At 40.2% G+C, this 27,754-nt stretch overlaps 2 protein-coding genes across 3 annotated transcripts in view; both read right to left on the bottom strand.

The window, feature by feature from the left end:
- Positions 1-1,661, bottom strand: part of FBXL20 (F-box and leucine rich repeat protein 20) — a 95,471-nt gene extending 93,810 nt beyond the window's left edge. The window contains exon 1 of one of the 2 annotated variants that reach the window (XM_040245496.1): positions 1,294-1,661. In XM_040245496.1, the coding sequence (XP_040101430.1) occupies positions 1,294-1,341 (48 nt within the window). In that variant the 5' untranslated portion in view covers positions 1,342-1,661. Of the gene's footprint in view, positions 1-496; positions 798-1,293 lie in introns of those variants that run through there. The other variant, XM_040245497.1, reaches the window with a different exon arrangement.
- A 1,366-nt stretch (positions 1,662-3,027) lies between these two features.
- On the bottom strand, positions 3,028-26,571 carry MED1 (mediator complex subunit 1). Its single transcript, XM_040245495.1, has 17 exons — positions 26,309-26,571; positions 24,139-24,245; positions 21,518-21,596; positions 20,566-20,620; positions 20,329-20,461; positions 19,596-19,624; positions 17,520-17,591; positions 16,961-17,035; positions 16,397-16,470; positions 15,715-15,804; positions 14,649-14,760; positions 14,000-14,124; positions 13,634-13,752; positions 12,649-12,850; positions 11,110-11,205; positions 10,880-10,985; positions 3,028-9,392 (listed from the first exon to the last, which is right to left on the bottom strand). Exons 1-17 carry the CDS (start codon positions 26,331-26,333, stop codon positions 6,161-6,163), a joined length of 4,731 nt encoding a protein of 1,576 aa, XP_040101429.1. The 5' UTR covers positions 26,334-26,571; the 3' UTR covers positions 3,028-6,160.
- Between the last annotated feature and the right edge of the window lie 1,183 nt (positions 26,572-27,754).

Below are 27,754 nucleotides of genomic sequence, written 5' to 3'. Positions count from 1 at the left end.
GTCTACCACCCCTACTCTCCTAGTTTAACCATTCTCTCAAACTCAGAGAAAGAGTCCTGGGCCCATAATTTCCCCCTCGCTTCAAGAATATAGTGGCAGAAAGAAAAGAAACGAGGTCCCTCCGGTCGATCGCAGCTGTGATGCTTTTTCTGCCGGGTGAAAGGAGGCAAGCCAAGGGTTGTGTGAAGAATGGAAAGCTGAATGATATTGGGGGGAGGGGGAATTAGGGCGCCAGAGCTAATCCCCCGCCGGGGCCCGCGAGTGGAAGACGCAGGAGGCGACCAGCCGGGAAGACAAGGGAACCCGGGCTGCACTGAGCTTTTGGGTGGCGAGAAACGGGAGAGAAGTGTGGCAGCCCCAGAGGCCAGTGGGTGACGGCGTCAGGCGAGAGAGGAGATTCGGTGCGGAGCGAATTTTCCGGGGCATGAGAGCGGAAATAGTCTTCCTCACAGGACCCTAGCACCCGTCCCCCGCCACCCCCGCCCCAAGCGCACACCTCAAACCTGCTCTTGGTCACTCCGTTCACGTCCCTCCTCATGGGGCCGGCGGGTGCGGCCGGGGCCGGGCGCTGCGGCGTGCAAGACTGGGGGCCCCGGGCAGGCCCCGGAGTTCCGGTACCGAGACGAGGCAGAGGACCAGCGGGATGGGGCCGTCGGCGGGGAGGAGAGACCTCTCGACTCCAGCAGGGCCTCGTCCTCCTCCCGCTGTAGTGGCGACGACTGCTCGTCGCTAGCTCTTCTCTCTTCTCAGCCTCAACTTCAACCCAAAACAAAAACACTCCCCACCTGCCAGCAACGCCGCTCCTCATTGGGCAGAGCCGCCCGGGCCTCGGAACAGCGTGGGGAGGGGGAGGAGGAGGAGCGCGCCGCAGCGCAGGACCACCCCTCCCCCACCCCCGGGCAGAGCCCGCGGCCGTCAGCCCAAGAGCTACGGGAGCGCGGCGGCGGTGGCGGCGGCGCGAGCCCGCTCTCGCCTCCGAGGCAGACAAGCCCACCACGAGAAGGAGAGGCAGGGAAGTGCCTATGTGTCTGTGTGTATTTGTCTATGGGAGGGGCTGTGGGGCGGGTGCGAGTGCGCGCGTGCTCGCCGACCGGTGAGAGAGAAGAAAGCAGGACAACTGCACACAGCACCCGAGCCCCCACCTCCCCCCTCCGCGACAGACAGCACGCACCAACCCACCAAGCACTTGAGCTGTCTTGTCCTCCCAGCCCCTTAAGTCTTGTCGCTTCCCAGTAGCCCGTGTTGGCACACATGTCCTTCCCAGCCACCCAGCTCCCGTCCCCTATCACTCACTGTCGCCTTGAACCCAAAGTGTAGCAGGCGGTCCCTGCTCGGAGCCATTTTCCTCCTTTCTGGTAGTTTCTAGATTGGGGCAGTGCTGCTGCTGCTTTCGCCGCCGCCGCTGTTGCCGCCGCTGCTGCCGCCTCCCCCGCCTCCGTGGATTGCATTACCGGGTGTTGCAGTGAGGCTTGGGGGGCCGCTGTGGGGCGTGGATCTCCCTGTGCATGGATTCGGGGGCACAGTTGCGTTGCCGTCTGTTCTGGGGACGAGCAGCGAGGCCGCACCTCGTGCCTTGTGGTCAGGGGGTGCAGTGCAGAAGCTGGACGACCATTTCTTTAGCTGGGGGAGGGGCGCGCTTTGGTGGAGGTGGGGGCGGGTGAGACAGAAAGGCCTTGGCTTCCCCCGCCCCTCCGCCGCCCGACCGCCGCTGGCACCCAATGGGCTCTAGCGCGTACCCGCCCTCCAATCAGCGCTCTGGTTGGTGAGAGCCTGATCCTGACGCCACTTTGGCGGGAGAAACAAGCGTGTCTGAACGAGTAGGCGGGGCGGTGCGGTGGGGCGGGGCGCGGCGCGGGGCGGGGCGGGGCGGAGGGGGTGCAGCCTGGGACGGACACCTTGCCCAATGGTTAACATTCTCTCTCTTTCCATAGAAGCTGGATTGTGTCATGGTATGTCATAGTATACTTTAGCAATTCCAGGTCTCGAAACTTATGATCTGATTTCTATGAAATAAGGAATGTTTACCTTTAGAGCGGAAAACCACAAAATTATATCCCAAAGATAAAATATTAGAAACTATATCACAAATTCTAGCAGTCCTGGCTGGACCACTTCTAATTGTATTCCGAAATAGATGATTTTGTTTTCCTACCACTTTTCCTTTGCACTTTCAGTGACTGGCTTATGAATGTCTGATTTAAGAGATGAGCTTACTTTAAGGACAAGTGCAGAGATCTTTTAAACGGGCGCATTTTACCTGAAAGACATCCTTCCAAGCACTTTTTAAAAATTAACTGTTTTTTTTTTTTTTTTTTTAAATCTTAGAAAGGACTTCCTAAGCAAGGAAGCCAGCTTCAGAAACTTATTCTCAAGCCCACACACCCAGGTCTAGATGTTACAGCCTCCTCCTGTCCCAGACACTGTTAATATTACTGCTTCACGCCCGTCAAATAAAAACCTTTTAGTTGCATCTCATCTTAGAGCCTCGAAGAAGGCAATGGCACCCCACTCCAGTACTTTTGCCTGGAAAATCCCATGGACGGAGGAGCCTGGTGGGCTGCAGTCCATGGGGTCGCTAAGAGTCGGACACGACTGAGCGACTTCACTTTTCACTTCTCACTTTCATGCACTGGAGAAGGAAATGGCAAGCCACTCCAGTGTTCTTGCCTGGAGAATCCCAGGGACGGGGGAGCCTGGTGGGCTGCTTTCTCTGGGGTCGCACACAGTCGGACACGACTGAAGCGACTTAGCAGCAGCAGCAGCATCTTAGAGCAGTTTTCTCTAAGAACTACTGATGAATTTGGTGACAGAGGCCTGCAAAAGATAGTAAAAGTGGCATGAGCAAGATAAATTAGATGAAAACTTCCACAGGTTTTTCTCTAATTTCAATTATCCTTTCCAGTTAACCCATTATCAAGTACTACTCAGGAGACTTTTTTACTTTGTTAAATTTTTTTGATTGGATTTTTAAAAAGCTGAATAAACAAAAGCATTCAAAAGTTAAAAATTTATTACACATACACATGATGCTTTTTATCAAAGAAATTTATTTGCATGTAAATAAACACATTTTTGTAATGTTTTGGGAAAAAAATCCCACAGATTTTTGTCTACTTTCAAAAAAATGAAAAACCCCAAGTATTTACAGAACGGCCATATGCACAGAAAATCAAATTTGAAAGTTTTTTTAGAAAAGACCCTCCCCAACTGCTCCTGATGTACATTTTAAAAACGCAAAATTTAAAGCTCAGTTTTTCTACAACTGAGCATGTTTCCCAACCTAGCTTCTGAGATGTTAGGTACTTCCTACCCCTCAAAAAAATTTAAGGGTAGAAATAAAGAGGGAGGGAGATTTAGGAATAAAAGGTTAAAGAAATGAGACTGCCAAGGGATTGTGAATGAGTTCCTATACTGGAATCTGCTTTAAGTGACTCAACTGGATACTATGACTCACTGGCTCCCTGGAAGGTTTCTTTTCAGAATTCATGATAGTGCTGCCCTGTATTTTCAGACCTAGGCCTTGAGGAAAATCCTTCCAAGAGCCACCAACCTCAAGCCTAGTTTTGGCAATTATATCCTGTTTCATTTCACACCTCCCCCCATACTTATTTTAAAAGAAACTGATTTTTTGAACCTGGAATCTTCATGTACATCAGAGCAGGTTTTGACCAAGAACCCCTAACATGAAGCCAAAAGACAAGAGGAATCAGGTCAAACTAAGAATACATAAGACACCAGCAGCAGAAGATAGGTAGAAGTTGACTTCATGTCCTTGTCGTCTTTTGAAACAGAAGAATGAGTACACCTAGACAGGAGGGAGGTGTCCCAGGCTTGGTTTATTCTGCCTCTTCTCCTCCACCCTGTGGAGAAATGCAGTGCTCCCTGGTTCTCAGGCAGGGTGAAGCAGTTTAGCCCCGGCTCCCTGTTAAGCAAGTTCAGATGCTGGGTCAGTGTGTGGGGTGTGCCCATCGACAATTCAGGGGCTTATCCTTCATCCAGATCCTAACTCGGAATTCTTTGATCTGGGATGAAGACAGAAAGAGAGAAAAAGCTTCCCAGTTTACTCATTTTGGTATTTGTTGGCTCTACTTGGGGGAGCTGAGCCCCTGATATTATGCAGTACATTCCCCATACTTTCCCCACCCAAACTTAAAACCATTTTAACTTTTTTTTTTTTTTTCCTGCAGAAACCAATGGGATAAGATTCAAAACTAGGTGAGAAACTTGTGAGAAATCCAACCTGGTTGTATGTCTGAGAGGCTGCTACTGTATCAGCATCACAAGATAAAGCACTCTGGTATCACCTTGCCCATGTCCTCCTTAGTGTCACCCAAGACATTTGACTCTGATACGGTAACCGATAACTTTTCTTGCTCCACTTTGCAATGTTTCGTTTCCTACTTCTTATTACCTTGGGACACAAAAGTGGCAGAGTTGTTGAGAGCTGAGGACCAGAAAAGGGAGAACACTAAAGGAAATCAGAGACAGTCAGGAAAGAAAGCCAAAGCTGATTTTCCAACTCTATGCTAACTCCAACCTGCAGAAAGAGCTGAATATAGAAATCTTCAGTATCTGATGAAGTCACTCCACTTATGACACACACACACACACAAATGAATCACCTGGCTTTTTTTTTTTTTTTTTTTTAATCCAGAAGAGTTGTGCTGGGGATCGTGCCCCATCCTGCTGATACAGATCCTGAATGGAATCATCAGGAATGGCACAGTGCAGGTGTCAAAATCAAAGTAAGGCCGCAGAATTTTGAGAGGACCCTCCAAATACTGAGAACTTGTGTTGCACTCAAATGGTCTCCTGGATTTCTATATGTATGAGAAGGGCTTCTTATTGATGTCCCCCAGAATCCAGACTCAGACCTGTTCTTCCAAAAAGGTCCAATTGTGTTGCTACATAGTAGCAAGGGTTTATCTTCATGCCCACCTAGCATTCCAGGCCCCCATTACTTCAAGTGAGCTTGAAAACTGTTTTAAGTGAACTATGGCTGCAAATTTTTTAGTTTTATCTAAGGGAGCATACAGTGGAGTGATTAAAGTCTGGACTCCTTATCCTTGTGATGAAGGGAAACAAGGAGCCCAGTTCTCAGGAATGGCATCAGTTCTCCTACAAACAAAATGCTGGGATGTGGACTTTTGGCACATTGTAGAAATAGGAGAACTATGAATTCTGTAATGGTTTTCATGCCACTGGGTCAGGGAGGCTATCCCACTTTTTAAACTTTACTGCATTTGAAAACATGTTTACATCCCAAAAAGCCAGCCGAGCTTTCTTTAAAGGAAAAAGAAACTGTAAATCAATACCTCCACAGAAAGATAACTCCTAATATTCCTATGATGTCTGAACCCTATGAAAAACCTCCTATAACAAAAACACCATTTTGGTTTTCTACTTGACTCCAAAGGTGGGCTCTGACTGATCTGCTTCAGCTTGATACTACATTACCAGCATAAGCCACAAGCTCCCTACCACCAAATAAGCCTCCTCCTTGCCTCCCATCATTTTGAACCCTGAACCTCATAGAATTAGAAAAAACACTGTATAAAAGCAAACAGATAAAGGGTTAAAATATTACAAATAAATAGCTAAAATCATCTTCCCTCCCAAGTCACTCCTCTAAGAAACAGACACCAAACATTACTTAAGTGTCCAAAATGACCCAAGTCCTTCATTTGCCCCTGCCTCAATGGACAACTACCCAAAGGTGAACAACCTTCATGCAAATGCATCAAGGAATGTATTGCTTTTTCATTTTCTGCCCAGCCCTTCAAATACATGCACTAAAATGAGTTTAAAACATGGCCTAAAAATGGAAAAAGGGAGAAAAAATATATATGAATATTTCCCACAAAACTGTTTCCCACCCTTCCCTCTCCCTAAGCCCCTTCCCACCCCCTCCCTTTCATAAGCAAATATTTTAAAACTTTTTTTTTTTTTCTGGCAAAGGAACAAGTGATTTGTGGTAACCAGAATCAAACCCTATGGTCTCTTTAGTAGGGTCCGGCTATGCCTTTCAAAATTCATCCCACTTGGTGTCAAAGCCACGCCATTTAAGATTCTTAAATACAAAATCAGACCTGTCTGACTCATGGTAATTTGCCTATACACTTAGTTCTTCTCTGGCCATATTTTTGCTTTAAATAGGTTCCTAGTTGCCAATCAGGGCCACATCCATAAGATCGTCATCTTCCTCCCCAATCATAAAGTCAGGGCTGAGCCTTGAGGGCCTGTCTGTAGATAAGATTGTGTTACTTGTCATAGACAAGGACTGGTCTGAAGAGATGGGTGATTTAGACCAACTCTCTGGCTTGATGCTATGAGATTTTTTCTTGTCTCGGTCTTTGTCCCGGTCCCTATCTTTGTCTTTTACTTTCTTCTTTTCTTTTTTGTGCTTCTTATGCTTCTCTGTGCTGTATTCTGGAAGAGGTCGGATGCCATCATCTGAGCTAGGACTGTTCTGATAAGATTTCTCTGCTATGGAGGAGCCTGACTCACTTTCACTGTCCAGATTCTGGGGGGTATATGCTGGTGACTTACTATGGCTGGGAGAGCCACGCTCATGCTTTGGAGTGGAACCACTGATGAGTGGAGAGCCATAGTTTTTGGAAGAGGCCATCTGAGGCCTAAGCCCTTCTCCACCACCTTCCCCAGGTTTCTGCAAAGTCACTTTGGCTTTAATGCTGGGGGATCCCCCATCATGCTTGCTGATGATAATTTTTGCCACACCCGTGCTCCCCACATTTTTAGACTCTGAGGTCTTCTTAGATGAATCCACTGAGCCCCCCGAGGTGGAAACCTTTGATTTGTCTTTATCACTTTTCTCACGCTTGCCCTGGAACTCTCCTCCAGACATGTTATGTTTGGAGGACACAGGATGGCTAGAATTTGTGCTCACCCCCATTTGGCCGTCCATTGGGTCTTCACCCCCAGGGCCACTGGTGACAACCCCATGCTTCAGTTTATCTATGACAGCTGTTAAAGACGGCTTCTTATTTCTGCTGGGAGATTTCCCTTTGGAACTCCCATGCTGGTTCTGAGAGGATGACATGGAAGAGCCACTTGAGGAAAAGGAAGAGGAAGATGCTGTACAAGAGTTAGATGATGGGGGAGTTTTCTGAGACAATGAGCCTGAGGATCCTAACCCTGAAGATGACTTCATGCCGGTGCTTGAACTAGTTCCAGACATATGAGAACCACCAGAACCTGAACTGATAGGGGACTTGGCTTTAGAGGATGGGGGAGTCCCAGGAACAGGCTTCATTGGAGAGGCAAGCTTATCAGAGCCTCCAGGTGGCCTTGAATGGGAAGGGGATATGTTTGGTTTACTTAAAGAAGGATTCATAAGTGATGATGGCTTCCCTTGAGGTTTCATCTTGGTGCTGCTGGAGCCACTGCTCAGTCCATGCTTGGTAATAGGAGAGGAGCCTGGCTTTCCCCCAGACTGGGATGAATTTTTGGACTGGCTAGATCCAGAAGACCCTTGGCTAGAATATATACTGCTACTTAACTTAGAACTTGATGAACCTTCTGATTTACTGCTTTTCATCTTGCCTGAGTTGGAAGCAGAAGATAAGGAAGAATGGCTATGGTGGCTTTTACTTCCTGAGGAAGACACAGAACCACTGCTGGTATACTGACTGTGAGAAGAGGGCTTGCCCACCATCACAGTTCCCTTAGGAATCTGAATAGTAATTTTGGGAATGGGTGGTGTGGCAACACCTGGGGGAGTCTGAGATCTTCCTGAACTGCCTGGAGATTTGGATCCACCTGTACTAGTAGGTGGGGTGAAAGGTCGGTTAGAAGAACTGTGAGATGGAGACTTTCCCTCAGTGTCTGCCTTCTTCCGCTTTGGAGGCTTATCTTTGCTTTTGCCATCATTAGAAGGGGTTCGACTGCGCTTCCCTGGTTTGCTGTCTAATCCTGTCCCTGACAAACTACTGTTACTGGCACCATTGCCTTCCTTTACTCTCTTTTGAGTCTTTTCTTTCCCTAAGTCCCCAGTGGTCAATAAAGGACTCTGGCTACCACTGTGATGCTCCATAAGATCTGTAGGACCCAAAGCCTTACCAGCCACTGCTATAATACTGAAATCAACCGTGTCAGCTTGGCTATTGCCTTTAAACTTAGTCTCCCCATTATCACCTCCAAGCATTGGCACCCCCAAAGTATTTAGTGCCTGAGATGCAAATCCTTTGAAATCATCATTATCTCCACTTTGGCTGCTTTCATCAAAATATTCTTCTCCAAAACCACTTTGGCTCTGGCTGTTCAACAAATCAGGATTGAAATCTACTCCATCAGAAAAAAAATGATTGGTAGGTGAGTCACTACTGGGGCTGCCAGCAGCATCTGCAATAAGGTCAGCTGGATCAGTGTATGGATTTTCATTATTATTGGCTTGAAAGACATCAGGGTCAAAGAGGGCACTCTGAGAATGCCCAGAGCTTGAAGAATCTCGAACAGGGGTGCCAATGGGTGGACAATCGTCACTAGTGCTGGGAAGCTTAGAAGCTTCTTCTGCAATGTCTGAAAGGATATCAGTTACATCTGGGCCAATGCTGTCTGAACTGGATAGTCGGACCATCCTTTGAATACTGGGTTGGGGGTGAGGTACTGGTTGCGGGTAAGTTGTTGGGGGAGTACTACACTGGCTTGGAGCTGGAGTGATGTGTGGCGTATCCAGCGTGTCAGCTGTCATGTTGACATCAAAGATAGGGTTTTGTGAGTCAACATCCATTGAAAATAGCTCCCTCTGAAAGTCATCTTCAGTCTGGTGCTTTGGTTTGTCAGGTGGTAATCTTGATGACTTCTTCTTCTTTGTCTTGTTGCTTCCCGAGCACATTTCCATCCGGGGTGAGCCGGAAGAGGAGTTCTGCCTTTCTAAAGGGCTGCTTCCATAAAGGGTTGAGAAATCCTGGGCAGGATTATCTTTAAGAAGGTTCATGAGCATCGGGTGGTTCTTGGTGTTGCCGGCCATCGAAGAGACAGGTGGCGGCGTGTGATGAGGAGGGGTCGGACTCGAGCCAATGGTAGACCCCCCGTTCCCTGTGATTTGCAACAAACTGGTAAGAATTGGGTTCTGAGATACCTTGCTGAAGTCCTCCCCATGGCCCACCGACTCATGCCGATCTTTGATGCTCATGCTCATATTAAACAAGGTGGTAATGGGACCCCCCGGAAAGGTGTTGGTTGGTGTAGTGGTACCACTCATTGGGTTGTTGCCTGTGGTCATGCCATACCCTGGGCTGCTAGCCGGGGGCAGGTTCTTTTTCACCATGTCTTCAACTGTCTCTGCAATGAGGGACAGTGCTGGGGTGTCGGCCTGAATGGTTTCAGCTTTCCTCCGAATAGCCCTCATCGTCACAGGAATCGACATACATCTGTAAAATAAGATGGAAAAAACAAAATGAACAATGCGCTAGCTGCTACTTAAACCAATTTTTCATTTGAGATAAAGGCTTTACTTTTGTCTTAAGTAAAGATTTGCAATAAACAGTTTTCAGGTAAGGCAGATAACCTGTAAGGCAGGAGCAGTTCTGTAAAATGCCAGAGCTTTGGATATACCCATTCTAAAAAGAATCTGGAGGAAGACTTCCCTGATGGTCCAGTGGCTAAGACTCCATACTCCCAACACAGGATGCCTGATTTTGATCCCTGGTAAGGAACTAGATCCCACATGCCACAACTAAGAACTGGCACAGCCAAATAAATATTTTATATGAATGAATGAATAAATAAAAAGAATCTGGAAGAAATTCCCTGGTGGTCTAGTGGTTAGGACTCCAAGCTTTCACTGCTGAAGGCCCAGGTTCAATCCTTGGATGGGGAACTGATATCCTGCAAGCCACAAAGAGCAGCCAAAAAAAAAAAAGTCTGGACCAGGAGGCAATCATCAACCTCCTTTGACATGCCACCAAAAACAAACCAATTATAAACAAAAGTCCAAATAATTAGATACCATACTGAACTAAAATAAAACTGGTACAAGAAAATGCCCTCCTTTGGGGACTTCACATATGATTAATGGTGTAACAGTATATACAATTTATCTTAATTGATGAACCACTAGAAAAATCTCTTGACCCATCAAATTCTATACTTAAATAGCTTAAATCACCCCAAAGCTATACTGTGAAAAGTACTACCACTGGCAGGAAATCCTTTATATTTTAAAGCAAAGCACTTTTAATGTTACAGATAAATTTATGTTTATAAACATGTTTGAAAACAATTTGCTCCAGACTATGTCAACAACCTTTCTTAAAAGACCAGATAGTAATATATTAACTTTTTAAGATTATATGGTTTCTGTTCAACTACTCTGCCATCTTAGCTCAAAAGCTACCATAGACAGTGTATAAAGGAACAGGCACGTGTTCATTTACAGGCATGTCTTATGTGTCAATAAAATTTATTTACTAAACAGACCACTCATACCTGCTCTAAAAAATCTTGAAATTACATATTAATGCTTCCAGGAAGCTGAATGGCTAAAGTGTGTGATGGAAGCCACATACGGAGGGGTCTACCATTGGCTCCCACATACTTCTGTCTGACATATTACATGTGTTTTTTACAAAAATGACACAGAGGAAAAGTGAAAAAAAGATCTACATCTTTTTTCAGCTCTCTCCCTCATAAAAGAGCCCTAACACTGGGTCTGAAGTTACCTACTTTACTTCCTGTTACTCTCATGAGATTTATAAAATAAAAAACTCATATTGCTTCTAGATCCAAAAGCAGAGAGGTGTGAATTCAAAGCAGTGAGTAAATGCCTTTCTCCTAAATTTCTAATTCATTTATTACTGAAAACAGCATTCTTTATAAACCTCTTAATGGTGCTCTGATGAAAAAGAGCCAGTGCTACCTTTGAACAACTTTGGCAATGAAGTCATCTGTGCAGATGAGTGCATCTGACAGCCCCTTGTAGAGTTTACAGCTCACATGTGTTGAGTCCTGCACATCCATTACCACTGAAAAACAAAACATATAGGAGGTGTTTAGGATGGGTTTGGCTTCAGTTTCTGACTTTTCAAGAAGAGATAAAAGGACCAAACTGCTACCCTGACAGAGGTGCTAGCCACCCACATAACTCACCACACACCAGGGAGTCATTCACAGGGTGTTGAAAAGACACGCTGAAACGAGACTCTGAGAGGGGACACACTTCAAATTGGAGAAGCCCTGGAGAATCTAAAAGGCAAAGAAAAGGATCATAAAATAATCAACCAGATAAAAAGACTTCAGATACGTAAATAGTAATCATTAATTATGAAATCCTTTCTCTCCCTCACTGAAACTAAATCCCACACATTTTTTTAAAAACATAAAACCCACTGGCACTCACAGGTGACTGAAGAAATCAGATTCTAAGAATCTACCAGTTTATGTTATAAGTACTCTAAAACAAAGTAAACTTCAGTCTTTTAAAATGAAGATATTTAATCCCTAAATTGATAAAGTCCTTGGCAGATATAAACATCCTGCCTTGAAAATCAATTCTGAAAATAAATGTGGCCAAGAGGAGTTTCTCATTCTATTTGATAAGCAGACATCAGAATCACTGTCATAAACCCTGCTTTCTACTAGTATACAGCTGTTAGCTATACATTCCATAGTTTGGTAAACATGGATGTAGAGAATACAATCTAAAATGATATATTTATGCCAAATACACTTACATATAACTATCGTCATTGGTTTCTAAGCCAAACATGCTGAAAGCCAGGAGACAAGAGTTATATACTTTCTTGGGAAAAAGTATGCACCTCTGTAGGACTAACTTCATAACTATCTCACAAAAACTCATTTTTAAATGCTCTAAAGCTATGTGGGTAATCTCCTAGGATTGAGATACATGAAACAGAAGGGTCATAAGGATACTTGCACATGCTCTGTGTCATTACTTCAACTTTCTAAAATTTTTCGTTTCTAGAACAATTCTCATTCCCATAAAATATACGTCCTGATTTACCTTCTGGGTTTCTTCTTGCCTACCATTTGGCACAGTTCTATCACTGAACTGTTTACAACTAATGTAAAAAATTAACTATGATCAACTATGATCAAAAATTAACTATGATCAGCCAAAAGTCATATCAAGATTTCTAAGAGCAAACTGTGTGAAAAACATCAGCATTCCAGAATCCTGGGAGAGAAAGAAAAAGCACAGGTCTCACCTGTTTTTAAGCTATATGACAAAATTCTCCAAAGAAGGTGGAGAAAATATACTCAGGATTAAAACATGAGAAGCACTGCCTAACAACCTAAAATTTAGATGTCAAGAACTCTCTTCCTACAAAATCTCAAATTATACCTTATATATCTGCTGCAAGATTCAGGGCCCTAGGTACCCAATTACACCACTGCATGCAGAAAAACAGTAAGTCCATTGCAAAAAACCTCAGTAGTTTCCATATGCCAATATACAGATTGCTTCCATCAAAATTATCCACAGAGCTTAAACTAGGTTCCCAACTCCTCCCACAGAGATTCTAATTAAGTTCATTTGGTATGGAAACCAAATATTTGTAGTTTCAGAAGCTCCACAGGTGATATGATGAGCCACCAAATTAGAGAACTACTAGAGTAATCAGTACCATTTACCGGTAAATACAGCAAAAGGAAAGGCAGTACCTTCCTTCAGAATAGTTCTTTTGACACAGCTTCCTATTAGGGTGTTATAGGCCACTTGGTGTCTGATCAGATTCAGGATAAGAGGAACCCGGCCAGGGTGCTGAAAGGTGATTTTGCTAACAAGGGTTCCCTGTAGACTTCTACCATCTGGAAGAGGAGCATCCTTGTTGAGGAAATAGCAGTGCTGTTGACCTGGAAGAGCCTGGGCAAAAAGAACAAAGGGAACAAATGCTATTTACTCAGCCACTGTACTCCAACCACAAACTATCCTGAAAAAGAAAAAAAAAAAACCACCCTACTCCTCAAAAATCAGCAATTTCTTGCTGAACAATAAAGCTCCACAGTGAATTACTGGTCACCTGACGTTAAATGCCAATCACTCACTTGGCTGAAAAGACCCCTTTTTTGTAAATGTTCTGCCAGTGGTTTCCTAACTTAGCTAACATAAAAATTACCTCAGAAATCTGTATAAAAAGGGTCCCTGAACAGTAAGTGCAAAATTTTTATTTTTAATAACACCCTATACAGTTATAATGGAGCCAGAATTGAGGAACTGTTACTTTAGACTACTGTCAAACATTCAAATAAATTCAAGTTCAGATGTGGTTTTAAAACCGTCCTTAATTCACTCATTCCAGTACTTTCTTCTCTGTAAGTACTCTGTAGATCAGAAGTTCACAGCACTTGAAAGGATTAAATAGCAAGAATTCTCAATACCTACTTATAAGCTTATAAAAGTTGAGAATACCATTAAGAGACTTTCATTTGAAATTTCAACAATTCAATGTACACTGTTTCCTAACTTGGAGATTATGTTCTTTTTCAGTACATTTCAAAGATATCTGGAATTTCCTGCCTGACTGAGAAAATAGGACATGATCCGGTAAGCCAAAAGAATGTCTTCTGATCTCAGGTATCCTATAAAAGGAAGATTCTGATCTTGGGTCCAAGCATAATCTACAACAATCCATAAGGCCTTACTTACAGCATAAAATCGCATGTTGTGATTCAAAGGTAAGGGGTCAGGATCCTTTGACAGTTCAAATTGAGTGATCAGTTCATAGAGGGGTACATAAGTTGGCTGAGTTTCAAACAATGGAATTCCTGGAACAGCAAAGATCAATATAATCACAGTAAAATGAAAATGTTGACAGCTCAGTTTTCCCTTCATTCACCCATTTATTCAAAAAGTACTTACTAATAAGCATTGAGTAGTTCAAAACACCATGATATCTATACCTATCACTAGTTTTTTGAGGTCAAGACTGAAAGAGGGCTAAGATAATGTGAATTTGAAGTTTGCTTTCACTTTTATAACAACTGTTAGCTTCTGATGCTTCTTAAAACTCACCTGTGCAGTTCTGAATTTTCTGAACAAATGCTCTAGATACTGGAAGTGGCTGGGGAAATTTCAAGAAGAAACAAGCAGGAAGATCAACACTGTTGGCACTGGTAACTAAGGAGAAGGAGGGAGTCCTTCAAAAAAACAAAAAAACATGAAGGATTGGGATACTAAATTAATGTAAAAATGAAAAATCTCAACACTCAGACACGTTTGTATCACATAAACACATACAAAGGCTATCAAACTTCACTCTTTGAACTTCCTTCTCCCAATTCCAAAATATCCTAGTTGTTAACCCGAAAGTATCTTATTGAACATCTATCCTGAAACACATTCTCTAGTTATTAATATTACTCCAACATAGCTCCAGATCAACATAAAGTCCCATAAGAAAATCCCAGAGAGCAACCACTAAACCACTAAGCCAGTGGAAGTAGCACAGTTCTCTTCTCTCTCACGATAAAGATATGTTCTGTGAGCAGACTTCAAAGAGGAGCATGCAAATACCGAAAAGAGAAATCAAATGGATAAAACAAAAAGCCCACCCCTAGAAAGTCAAGTGTGGGAAGAGCCAAGTCAAAGTAATACTTGTTTCTTACTGGGCTTAAAGTTGAAAAAAATGGACTTTGCTACCCTAGAATTATATTTCACTTACCATTTGTTGTCAACTGGATGTGATCCCATAATTAATGGTGCAATTGGGAGTTTATACATAGCAGACGTTCCTTCGATTGTCACTGATGCATTCATGCCCAAAGATCGAGGAACTGGGAAAAAGAAAAAAAAATGGTATTCTCCAGAGTAACACAAATTATAAGGATCTTAACATTAAAAAATAAAAAGCTAGCTTCTGTGTAATTTGTCAGCCTTAATTATCAGATTCTATACCTATATAACTTAGAAATGCTACAAGTACCTTTCTAACAAACCAATAATTCTGTTAGTAAATAATACAAAATATAGGAAACAATGCAGTCTAGGGAAAAAAATTTTAAAGACTGATTACCAATATTAACTTATTTTCTCCAACTTCAGAATGCATTTAAATAGAATTATGACTATAGACAGTCAATGATTGAAGTTAAAAGGGGAGCAAAATGAGGTATTAGGCCATTTTTCATTAGGTTTTAGTCTATTAAAGTGCAAATACAGGAACTCCCTGGCAGTCTATGGTTAGAACCCTGTGCCTTCACTCCCAAAGGCATGGGATTCCATCTCTGCTCAAAGAACTAAGATCCAGCAAGCCATGTGGTGTACCCAAAAAAAAGTGCAAATACAAAATAAGATCCATTATTTTAGTTCTTTAGTAAGTTGGTTAACTTCTTTACCTTTAAAGTAACGATTAAAGTAAATTTCAAGTCAGATCATTTACATTTTCTCATTCACTCATTTACTCATTCAAAAGGACCAATTAGGCTTTTTTATTACATATGTATATCCTATGGACGAGGAGCCTGGCAGGCTACAGTCCATGGGGTCGCAAAAGAGCCGAGCATGACTGAGCAACTAGACGACAACAAATGTATATATACATGTGTATATATGTATGCATGTGTATGTATATATCAGAAGCAAACTCAATGGAAAACTTTGATAGGGATGGCATATTCACTTGGGAGTAGCAAACCAGAAAGTACAGGCAGGTCTGGGCATTCAATTTTTTTAAAATATTTTTTAAACACTGAGCAAAACCTTTAGTTACTTTATAGTGAAAGTCTTACCATTATTCTCATGCAAAATGATAGGGGATGTTGTCTTATCATCCAGCAGGTCAGAAGGAGAGGCATAATACTTCAAGTTCATTAAATGACCTAAGAAAAATAAAACATCACTACTTTATCAGGTAACTCACAAATAAAGAAAAATATTCCCTTCCTATAAACCTATATACAAGAAAATAGTTTAAAATATGAGAACTCATGATCCAAAGCAACTTATGAAATATGACAGAAGCATAAGTATTATTTCTAGCAGCAACAATTTACTTCACAATTAAAAAATAAGAAAACTAGGGGAGGGCAAGTATTGACACCTTAGAAACCATTGAAAAATACACAAATGAGAGAGGGGTAAATGTGGAGTCTGGGATTGGCAGATACAAACTATTATACAACAGTGTCCTACTGTATAGCAGAGGGAACTACATTCAGTATCTTGTAATAAACTATTATGAAAAAGAATAGGAAAAAGAATAAAAGTATGTATAACTGAATCAGTTTACCATATACCAGAAACTAATACAACATTGAAAATCAACTACATTTCAATTAAACAAAAAGAAAACCATCACAAATGACAAGTAATTTTCACCTTCTGCTTATAAAACCAAGATGAAATTTGAAGTAGTAATCTTTCAACTAAAAATTAGGTTTTTTTCTAAACAAGCAAAATAGTATCACATACCCCCACTTCTTGGAGTGAGATAGCCAACACTTCCATGAAGAATCTTATCCAAGGGACCAGCATTGGTTGCTTTCCTATAAGACAAATGATCTATGTTTATTTACATTTAAGCCCTGAAGGTATTAGTATACAATGTGATAATGAGTTCAGCCCTTACACATCTTTTAATTCTATCCTAATGACTCTATCTTGGGCATTTAACAATTATATTTCACCCTCAAGGTGAAGGGATTATTTCTAAGAATACACCAGTGTATAATATGGTGAACAAAAATTACAACTATACTATTATTTATCAGAAGGGAGGCCAGGTTTCACAAGTCTTCTCATAAAACCTATGGAATACCAACCAACAACTTAGGGATACTGATATTCAGAAAATGGAATGAAATCATTTGGGAAGTGAAAGGATATGGACAAGATGTACAGTACACGTAAAATACAGATGCACAGTAACATACATCTATAATACATATTTTTTAAATAACAGAAGCCTAGTAACCCATAGACAAAAAAAACTTTAAGAACAAGGTCAAAGAGAATTGATACTTTAGCCAGTCTTACCAATACATAACTGCCATTTTAGATAGATCTTGTTCTAAGGATTGGAGAGCCAAGTACATTTTAGTCTTCAGTTTGCTAGAAAGTAAACACAACAAGAATTAGTTAACAAATATACATATACACAAACACTGAAAACCTAGAGAGCAAATCTACCTTGGAGGCAACTTAGATATTAAAAAAAAAAAAACATTAAAAAGAAAATCATTAGTGATCTACCAAAACTAATTTTTATCTCTACTTAAAAGACCAAGCAAGTAAGCAGAATCCCAGGTAGGTTAAAAATATAAAACCAGTCCCATGACAATTTCTTTCGGCCTAGAAATCAATATGCTGAAGATACCTCAAGGATTATAATCTACCTTCTAGCACTATAATCATTAATTCAGATACAGTTTATTTAAAATACCTTTAAAAGACATTAAGTTAGAAGCTGAGTTATAGACTGTCAGTATGAACAGAAATCACAAATGAGCTAGGGCAGAAGACTTGGCAAATTTCTAAGTACAAAATGATTTATAGATTTATACTAATTTTTCAAACAAAAGCAAAAAATACTTACTTGTCCCCAGGAAGGTTATAAAGATTAACAAGACCCTTAAGGTGCTTAGAAAATTCATCAAAATTTTTTTCCCTGTAAGATGTTCAGGGAAGAGGAGAGAGGGAAGAGAATAAAACATACAATTACTACTCAATCTTATCAGCAAAGTCCCCAAAATCAAGGCTATATAAAACTAATCTTAATAATTTGCTTTAATTTTTTCCCCCCTGAGTTTTCTAGAATCAGTCAAAAGTTGCAAAAGAAAATACTCCTTTCTCTGCTCCATTTTTTGGGAAAAGGTGCTAATAAACAGTATAAAAGATAGTCAAAAAGACCTGTTACCTCATATACTAATTTGTTCTTAAGTAATGAGACTTAGTTTAAATAAATCACTTCCCCTCTTAATTTGTTAAATAAATCACTTCCCCTCTTAATTTGTTAAATAAATCACTTCCCCTCTTAATTTGTAACTGAGATGACTGGATGTCATGAGGAAAAAAAAATCTTTTAGAGAGAAAAAGGAAGTAAATAAATTAGGAAGATAGGACACTTTCATGTATACAGTAAGAGCAGAGAAAGGAAATGAACAGTGGGAGAGAGATAGGAGACCTAAGCAAAGGCAGAATAGGTAGTGTGGAGGCAAACATTTTTAAAAATGTTCCTATAACAAGATTTACCCCAGGAAAAAGAAACTACTACCAGGAATCCTGGCATCCTAAAACCTAACATTCAGAGATGGATTCTTAGTCAAGTAAGCTTTTATAGGCAGGAATCCAACACAACTCAACAATTCTAAGTCTCTATATCCTTTTTCAAACTTAGAAAAAAGATGTCTGTGTTGAAAACTGTACTGCTCTGACAATGTCAGATACTTGATCAGGCATTTATTGAATACTTATTGCCCAAAGTGCCATGGAGACACTAAAAAGAAATAAGAGCAACAGCAAAATATATTCCTTACCTTAAAATCATCATCTATACAGAGTGATTAAAAATACCTGATAAAGACTAATATTCTTTCTAAGGTTCCCACTTCCAAACATGCTTACAAATTAACTAGAACACCATCAGTTCATAAACTGGTACAGTCTCCTATTCTACATTAGAACCAGAAATACTGGTTTCCTGGACTATTCTGATAATACATCTTTGCTAGACTTATTGAGTAAATGAAATCATAAAAGGTTATTTTTTATGTTGCATTGTAATTTTTCGAAGCTCATTCAAATCTGGTGTATTTGGCTGTAAGGACATTAAACTGATCACTGGAAGGCTGAGTGTAAAACTTATTTCTCAATGTTAAACCCTTAAGACTCCTCCGTATCTGATAACTTCACTATATTTAAAACATAAAATTGATGTAACAACTTTCTCAAATTCCCAGAGAGTTAATTCTGGGTTTAAATTTAAGCAGGGAAATCTCCTGCATCAATTAAAGAAGAAAAGATAAGCCAATGACAAAAAAACATCAATTACTAAAAGAGACTATCTTCAAGCCTAGCACTTTACTATAATTTGGGACCCATAAACCTTAAATATAAAACAATTTTTCTCAAAGTGAAAAAAAGTTCTTTCCATAGTATAGACTCAATTTTCTCAAGCTTTCTCTAATTCAATAATTAGGTTCTGTTTATTTTTGTTCCACAGAGAATTCCTAAGGTTAACTCAGTAGTTCTCAACCAGGAGTGATTTTGTCCTCCAGAGGATGTCTGACAATATCTGGAGATATTTTTGATTATCACAGATAATCAAAGTCACAGATGAGGAGGTTTATCATAGATCCTAACTAGCTGGGAGAAACCAGGGATGCTGTTTAACATCCAAGAATGAACTGGGCAACCCCTTAGAGCAAAGAATCTCCCAACCCAAAATGGCAATACTGTCAAGGTTGGGAAATCCTAGGATAGATGGAATAGAGTGTAAAAAAAAAAAAAAGCTAAGTCAATTCTGAAAGTGATCAAGTACAGACTTTGAAAAATCTTGACCCAAGAAAATAAAGTTGTTCCTTAGAAAAGTAAATTCTGACCATTCTCAATAGTAACTATAAAGAACAGCACTGTCTGCCAATAAAAGGGAATGTAAATGTCAGCTGCTCACCTTAGTTGCTGTACAAGCTCTGGACAGCTCTGAAATTAAAGAAATTATGTTAAAACTCTAAACTACTTTAAGATGCTTGAAGACATCAAAAGTTTTTTTCTTTTTTTATTAATAACACATGCTTTATAACAAAAACATTAAAACTATAGAAGGTCCTTATATTAAGATATCAAAGACATCTTCTTCCTACTTGGTAAACCATGGGGTTGGGTCAGGAAATTAAAAATCGAATATATGAAATAGTTTATAAAGGAATCAACTCTCAGTTGCTTGTTTAAAACATTAGGACCTCTCTTTAAAGCCATCCTTGGAATTCATATCCAACTGTCTGGTTATACACCTTTTACATTCCTCTCTATTACAGGGCTTTTCAGAGACATTAGCTGTATACGAGATTATCTGTCCTTCTTGATTATAAGTTCTTTGAGGATAGGAATTTAAATTATTTGTACCCCCAGCATCTATTGTTCAACTGCGGCTCATGTTTGTTGATATGAATTGGAAAAAGTTCCTCTGGTGTTTCTTCTTGTCAAAGCCTTTGGATGATGTCAGAGATGGACCCAGAGTATTCTAAATTCCACTCTACAGCTACTGATGTTGTAGCCCATCACATCATCTCTACAGTGGCTCGTGAAAAAACCTAAACCCAAGCTATTTCAAACCCCAACAATTTCTTTAAAAATTAATGTCCCTAAGTAAACCCCACAGATTCCAGTGAAATATCAACACATACCACAGGATTCTCCCCATGGTGAGCCACTTTTACATCACAAAGCTGTCCTGCAGGATCTAACTGCACTTCCACATAGAACATATCTGACGTGATGTAACATTCAGTGCCACTGGCACTGAGATGAGAGCCCAGTCTAGCAGGAACAAATCAAAACAAAAATTAATAGAAGACACATAAATAAAGCCACCCAAAGTCAACACTAAGTTAAATATTTCTGCCTACAGATATACTACTTACCCATTCTGTCTTGCTATAGACTCCAAACGGTCAGTCATTGCTGGTAAAGATGTTACTACAAAAGGGTGAAAAAAAGGAAATCACAAAGCATGCTCCAAATAACTTAAACAGTATTCTTCAAAGACAGAAACATCCTGAGGAGTATATCTGTCCTTCCAAAGCCATAAACACATTCAATAGTCCAAATACTTGTAATCGGCACAAAGCTCTTCTATAGTTCAAATGCTTATAATCTGCACAAAGCTCACTGATAAGGCTTAGTTACAACCTAAGCAATAAGGGTCTAAAAAAAAAGATCTATTTGAAAAAAACTGGACCTTTCTTCTTTCTCTTTTCTTTACTCATTTGGGACAAGTTATCTTTACAGAAGACATACTTAGGGACTTGCTGGTCATCTAGTGGTAAAGCGGGTATGGATTCAATCCCAGCTCATTTGTGATAATCAGTGTAAAACCTGTTTGTCTGTTTTTACTTTCATTTTCCTTCAAAACCAGACAGAAGTAGTAATTATAAGCTTGAATAATCAAGCTCATGACTTAAATTTCATGTTTGCTTTCCTAAAAACATTTTTTTCTTTCCTCTTTTCATTTTCTTATGAAAACAGTGTTAATAAATACTGTAAAAGTCTTAGAGTCAAAAAGTCCATCTTCTTATTGAGTTAATTAGGAGAGAACATGTGAAGGAAAAAAATTTCCCTCCTAGATGCTATCCTAGTTACCCTTCATCAATTATTTTTTGAGTCTCTATCAGCCTTCAAAATAGAATAAAAAATAAATGTTTCAAAAGTTCAGGTAAAAAAAAAAAAGTTCAGGTAAAAGTTCATCTCAACTTCATAATGAAATCAAGAGTGACACCCACCTATCTCAATTTACATTTCTAGTATAGGTATAAAAGTCCTTCCTAAACTGGAGCGTTTTTAAGAAGTTAGCATATTTCAACAATGTTTACAAACCTTTGAGAGCTTTCTGCAATGTCTCCAAACAGCTGACCAAATGTTGGTGCCCTCCAGAACTCATTACAACTCTCTTCTCCTATATTAAAATAGGAAAACATTTGAGGTAAAAATTAACCAAGCCAATAGTTTTTGGTAAACACATATATTATTCTAGAAATAATATTTCAGGATAGTCTACAGATTATGAAGTAGTCTATATACTCTATGTTTCTTATATATTCTAGATAATCTATAAATTTTTAATTGTTATTTTGTCCATCTATCCAAAAGAGGAAAGGTTAATCTACGGAATACATAGATACACCGTATCTGTACCCATGAAAGGAGAAAAATGTATTTTCACATCTAGGACTTCTCTGATGGTCCAGTGGTTAAGCCTTCATGCTTCCAAAGCAGGGGACATGGGTTCAATCCCTGGCTGTGGGGTTAAGATCCCACATGACACAGTGCAACCAAAAAAAAAAAAAAGAAGACGTCTACAACAAAGGTATTTCCAGATCTAAAATAATTTTCAGGGAAAAATTAGAAGAATCAAAATGTAATAAATGAAATCAGCCTCCTGCAGAAGATGACTATATCCTAAGACTCACGATGGAGTGGCTCAAATTTGACAATTCCCAAACCTAATAATGTGATATGCATGTAATCTAAGAAATACAACCAAACCTTAGTTAAACTAGTGGGCCAGCTAAAAAGTTCATTTGGATTTTTCCATAAAATGTTACAGAAAAACCAGAATGAAATTTTTGGCCCACCCAACAGACTGACTCTAGGAAACAAGATACATAATCCAAAAATCCAAAGAGCAAAAATTTAGCATAATTTTTCTAAACCTATCCAAGGAAGCAGTTTCTCTCTGTACAACATTCTACTCCCCAGAAGTATGAGCAGTTTTATGATACAAGGATAGGTTTTGAGGCTTTTCCACGCCCTAAATCCATCTTTCTTGGCTCTAATTCCATGCTCCCAAACATCTGCTTAGTTAATAATCCAGATTCCTTTATACCTTAAATAGACAAGGACTATGTCCATTGCTCTAGACAATGGGTACCAGTATTTTGGTAACTGGAAAGACAAACCCTCGTTAATAAACTGGCATTCTGACTTTCATACTAATCTACTGAGATTTTCTTAGTATGTCAGTTTTAAAACGGCTTCCCCAGTGGATCAGCAGTAAAGAATCTGCCGGCAGTGCAGGACCCACAGGAGACATGGATTCAATCCCTGGGTTTAAAAGATCCTCTGAAAAAAAAAAAAAACCCTCTGGAGGAGGGCATGGCAACCCACGCCAGTGTTCTTGCCTGGAGAATCCCATGGACAGAGGAGCCTAGTGGGCTACAGTCCATAGGGTCGTAAAGAGTTGGACATGACTGAAGAGACTTAGCATGCACACACAGAGTTGTTGAAAATTCTTCAAAATCTTTTACATACCAATAAAAGTAGGTTTCTGAATCTGCAAAAGTGACCAGTAGACAATGGAAGCTATGGTGACCAAACCAAGAACTGGTAACCCAAGAGAGGGTCTTAGTAGCCACCTGGAGTCCTCTAGCTCATGATGTTTCTCTAATGACAATATCATTTAGAGGTGGTATCTCAAACTAGAATATGGCTGCCTTCTAGTACAAAAATGACAACCTCTGAATAACCAGACTGGAAAAATTCTCATTAAGACTTAAAAAAAAAAAAACTACAAATCTTTTTTATGTATACAATCCTGAGCCAGAAGATGTCTGTAGAACTTAGTTATGGAAATCTCTAAGCAACATGACATTTTGGTGTTCGTTATCTCATTTGATCTTTACAGCAAAACTGTGTGAAAAAGCAAACTGGTGTTGCTCATCTTACTCAAACTGGTGTCTCTACCTCCTAGATGAGGAAATTGAGGGTAGGAAAAAACAAGCAATTTGTCCAAGGTTACACAGGTAGTAGTGGAGTCAAGATTAAAATAAAGTTTTTTTTTGACAGCAAATTCAGTTCTCTTACTAGTGCTGTGCTATACACTCACCCCACTCCCTGTATACCACTTAACTAAGGGCTCCCCATACTGGTGAATGCCTCAGGAAGGAGAAAAAACTGTAGAGAAAGTCACAGAATAAACAAGTGAAGTTAATTAAAAATGATTGCAAACTCTACTAGCAGTATAGATACAATGAAAGTATTAACACATTAGAATCAAGGAGCTTGACAGGAAGTAAAAAGTAAATGTTTCTCTATATCAGGCTATCACAGATATCTTTTTTTTTTTTTGGCAGCGCTGTGGGACTTGTGGGATCTTAGTTCCTCAACCAGGGATTGAACCCAAGGTTACAGTAATGAAAGCTGGGAATCCTAAACACTAGGTCACTAGGAAACTCACTGTGCTTTATAAGTGTGTTTCTTACAACTTTTGCCTAAAATATCCCAGCTTACTGTAACTCATGATTAACACAATTCTATTAACATATCTTCTTAGGTAGACTTAAAAGCTAAAAGCCATCATGTACGTATGATGTTATGAGAAATAAAACTGAAGACACACCATAATATAATAACTAGCTAGAAAAAGTCTACATAGGTAACTTAGCTTATCAAATAATTTTCTAAGCACAACACTTTATCCAGTTCACCATAGTCCTCACCATGACTTGACGCACAAGCTTAATGGTTTCACTCCAAGGTCTATTTTGGTTAAATTTTGCATGGAGCCGTTCCAAGAGAGAACTCATCTTACTCAGCTTTTCCGACTCTAAGATATAAATCAGAAAAAATTATTAGCAACTCTTCTTTCAAGACCTTCCACAGTTTTTCTTGCAAACAAAACTCCCATACTTCATCCTGGTACGAACTCAAGTTAAAATCTTATCCAATATCATTTACTTCAAAATACACAAAGAATTCATTTCTAATAACAAGTAGACAGAAATTATGGGCCTAATCTAACAACACTATAGAAGGGGACTGCTTTCTCTTCAGGCTTAATGAGAAGCAAAAAAAGAACCACCTCCAGTCCTGAGGATCAAGACGACTGTTTAATAACAAAATAATTTCATGATAGGCATGAAATCCTTTGCATGACATATGCAGAGCATACATTTGAACATGGCCTTACTATGGTTAATTGGTTTTCAATGTGAAAATACAGACTTTCTTAATTTTTTCACATAATTTTAAAAGATCAATTTGTAAGTATTATCAAGAAAACAAGCTTCATTTGCCATTCAGCTATTTCCTGTTCGAATTCAAACTATACGAACAAGGAGGATGTCAAGTGACTAAAGAATGAGTTTCAGGCAAAGGTAAGAGAAAGGTAGAAAAGAATGGATCCCAGATAGTGTTTGAAGGAACCTCCTACAACCTCCAAACACTCCTGTAATTCTTTTAACTGCATAACATGAGCAAGGACTGTGCTGGAGACCAGCAGTGCAAAAATACAATATGCCTGAGATGACATCTGTGAGGGGGTGTGGATAAGTTAATGTGAAAATAACCATCACACAAAGCAAAATGAGATATGCTCTTAAAAACAGAGACACATTACTACCAAAATTCAAAGGAGGAAAAGTGTGTAATTAGTTTAGGGATGTTACAGAAAAGATGTCTTTAAAGATGAATAGAATGTCAGCAATCAAAGTTGAAGTAGCGACATCTTCAAATCGAGATTCAACTCCTCCCTCCAAGGCCTTAATCTTCTGGAAAACTGTTCTTGGGGTTGTTTCATTCAGTTTATAATTCTGGAGAAATGTTTGGCAATTCCCACATTTAAGACATTCACTCAGGCACTATTTTACATCTCAGAGATACAGCAGTGAGCAAACTAGACAAAATTCCTGCCTCACTAAGATTCCACTTACACTTGTCATTCCTCTGCACCCTTTTTTCTTTCTCCTTCAAACACACCTCCCTTCTCTCCCTTAAGAAGGCGGATGATTTAAAAAAAAAGGCTTATCTTTACAAAAATGCTTCAATGAAACGTGTTTTTGAGCAACTATTATGTGCTGGGAGAAGGAAACGGCAACCTACTTCAGTGTTCTTGCCTGGAGAATTCCATAGGTGAAGGAGCCTGGTGGGCTGCAGTCCGTGGGGTCACAGAGTCGGAAACGACTGAGTGACTAACACAACAACACAACATTATGTGCCCAGGACTATACAATGATGAGTAAGGCAAGATCCTGCTCTACAAAGCTCAGAGTACATTGGAGAAGACAAGAAAATAATCGTGTATCAACAGAACTATGTCCAAAATGCTAAGGGAGCATCTAAGCTGAAATGTGGAACTTTAGAGAATATAAAGTTACACAGAAAAGTGTTTTTCAACAGTTCTCAGTTCAGATATTTAAAGACTGAAATTAAAAGCATTTTAAAAATATACAATACCACAAGATATGAACGCTGTGACATTTTTGAAAACTACTGGCTTTTAATACCATAAGGACCTAATCATTTCATTCACGACAAAACATCTTACAGTACTTTGATATATAGCGTTCTATTATTGTTTTATGTCATCATTCAGATTTCTTTTGAAGAAGCAAGTTTTACGTTCATTTGCCCGGTCTCCCATCTCTTTAGGCTAAAATATGCCCTGAGGCCCAAATGTTGCCCCTTGCCAAATAGGAAACCTTCACACTCAAGTTGGGAACCCCCATCTCCCCAAAGTCGAAGCTCTCCATCACCAAGGAAGGCAGTCAGAATCTAAAACTCAGACACATCCCGCCTCCTAGATCCTCAGCCCTAGGGAGAGTGGCCCCCGCGGAGGCATTGGCTCCCCCAGCTGTGTCCCGCCCCCTGATTTCCCCCTCAGTCACTCACCCTCGGTCTCCCCCTGAGCCTTCATCCTGACGGCGGGGAGGGCCTAAGTCCTACACAAGAGGATATGCCCTTCCCCACCAGTAATGGAGGAACCAAGTTGGTTCAGGCTCCCGGGACGCAGGGCACCTGCAGTCCCACCCTCCCAGGGAAGACTCAGTCTGAAGTCCCCGGCGGCAAGAAGAGAAGGGTGCTCGCGGCCGCCGCCATCTTCCCCAACGGAACTTCCAAAAGATCGCGAGATTAACCGTGATCCTGCGAGAGAGGGGGGTGGGCGGGCGAAGGGGCTGGGCACCAAATATCGCGAAAAATGATTTCTACGTTGCTTCTCGCGAGATTATCCCCACCCTGCCGGCTCTCTGGTTTGTCTCCGACTTCTCGGAGCTAGGCGTGGAGCTGGTGTGGTAGTAGTGTTCAACACCTCTGTGGAAGTTGGCACTTTCGATTTGGCTTTCAAGCAGTTTGCAAAGTAAAAGCCCCAGCTGTCTTTACTGAAATACTAGCTTTTCGAAGAATATTGCTGTTAGGAATATTTTATTAAAACTTTCCCTTTATTGAGATACTAGACGTTGGGTCTTTGTAACACGATGTCCCAAGGTAGCCCAGTATGCTTAATTTCCATTACCGAATTTCCTTTTTAATTTCAGAAATATTTTTCTTGAGCATTTTCAATATTTCTGAGGACGTGGAAGATTTTGAGTTAAAAACTTGTTTTGCAGCAGTCATCAGTTCAGGTGAGTCGCTCAGTCGTGTCCGACTCTTTAAGACCTCATGAACTGCCTGTCCATCACCAACTCCCAGAACTTGCTCAAACTCATGTCCATCCAGTCGGTGATGCCATCCAACCATCTCATCCTCTGTCCTCCCCCTTCTCCTCCTGCCCTCAACCCTTCCTAGCATCAGGGTCTTTTTCAATGAGTGGAGTCTTCGCGTCAATCAGGTGGCCAAAATATTGGAGCTTCAGCTTCAGCATCAGCCCTTCCAATAAATATTCAGCAGTCATCAGTTATATTTAGGATCCCAAAGGTGTTCACAATGGATTGTATTTTTTTTTGTAGTCAGTACAAGCAAGCAGGTTAGCTCACACTCTACAAATCACAAAGAATGTGTGGTCCTGTCTCTTGTATCAGTAAATTTTCACGAAGAGAAATCTGGATTAATGCTGAGAAGTTAGAAGTTCCTGCCCATTGGAACAAGAACCAGGCTAAAATACAATTCTACTAGCACTGGGTGGAAGTTCTTAAAATAGTTAAGGTTACTCTTTTTTTTTCTTTCTTTCTTTCTTTTTTTTTTTTTTGAAATACATCCTTGAGAATAACTGCTGAAAAGTCAGATTTTACCTAATTTGCTGTAAGGATATTTAGCAATGGATTTCCACTGGCTCTTTAGTCTCAGACTTTTCCCCATATTTCAAAAATGATATGCAAACATCCTCCAAAACAATTCCTG

This window comes from Oryx dammah, unplaced genomic scaffold (genome assembly GCF_014754425.2).
Source record: "Oryx dammah isolate SB20612 unplaced genomic scaffold, SCBI_Odam_1.1 HiC_scaffold_8, whole genome shotgun sequence".
Classification (NCBI taxonomy): domain Eukaryota; kingdom Metazoa; phylum Chordata; class Mammalia; order Artiodactyla; family Bovidae; genus Oryx; species Oryx dammah.
The sequence above is the reverse complement of the archived record's forward strand: the minus strand, read 5'-3'. Positions and strand labels throughout refer to the sequence as shown.

Bases quoted from the DNA above. Each gene is read 5' to 3' on its own strand.
- MED1 (XM_040245495.1), bottom strand. From the start codon at position 26,333: ATGAAGGCTCAGGGGGAGACCGAGG. The intron at 11,206-12,648 runs GTACTGCCTTTC...TTTGCCTTTTAG, and splicing joins AAGAACTATTCTGAAGGAAG to ATTCTCCAGGGCTTCTCCAA. The intron at 9,393-10,879 runs GTAGCACTGGCT...CTTATTTTACAG, and splicing joins ATTGCCAAAGTTGTTCAAAG to ATGTATGTCGATTCCTGTGA.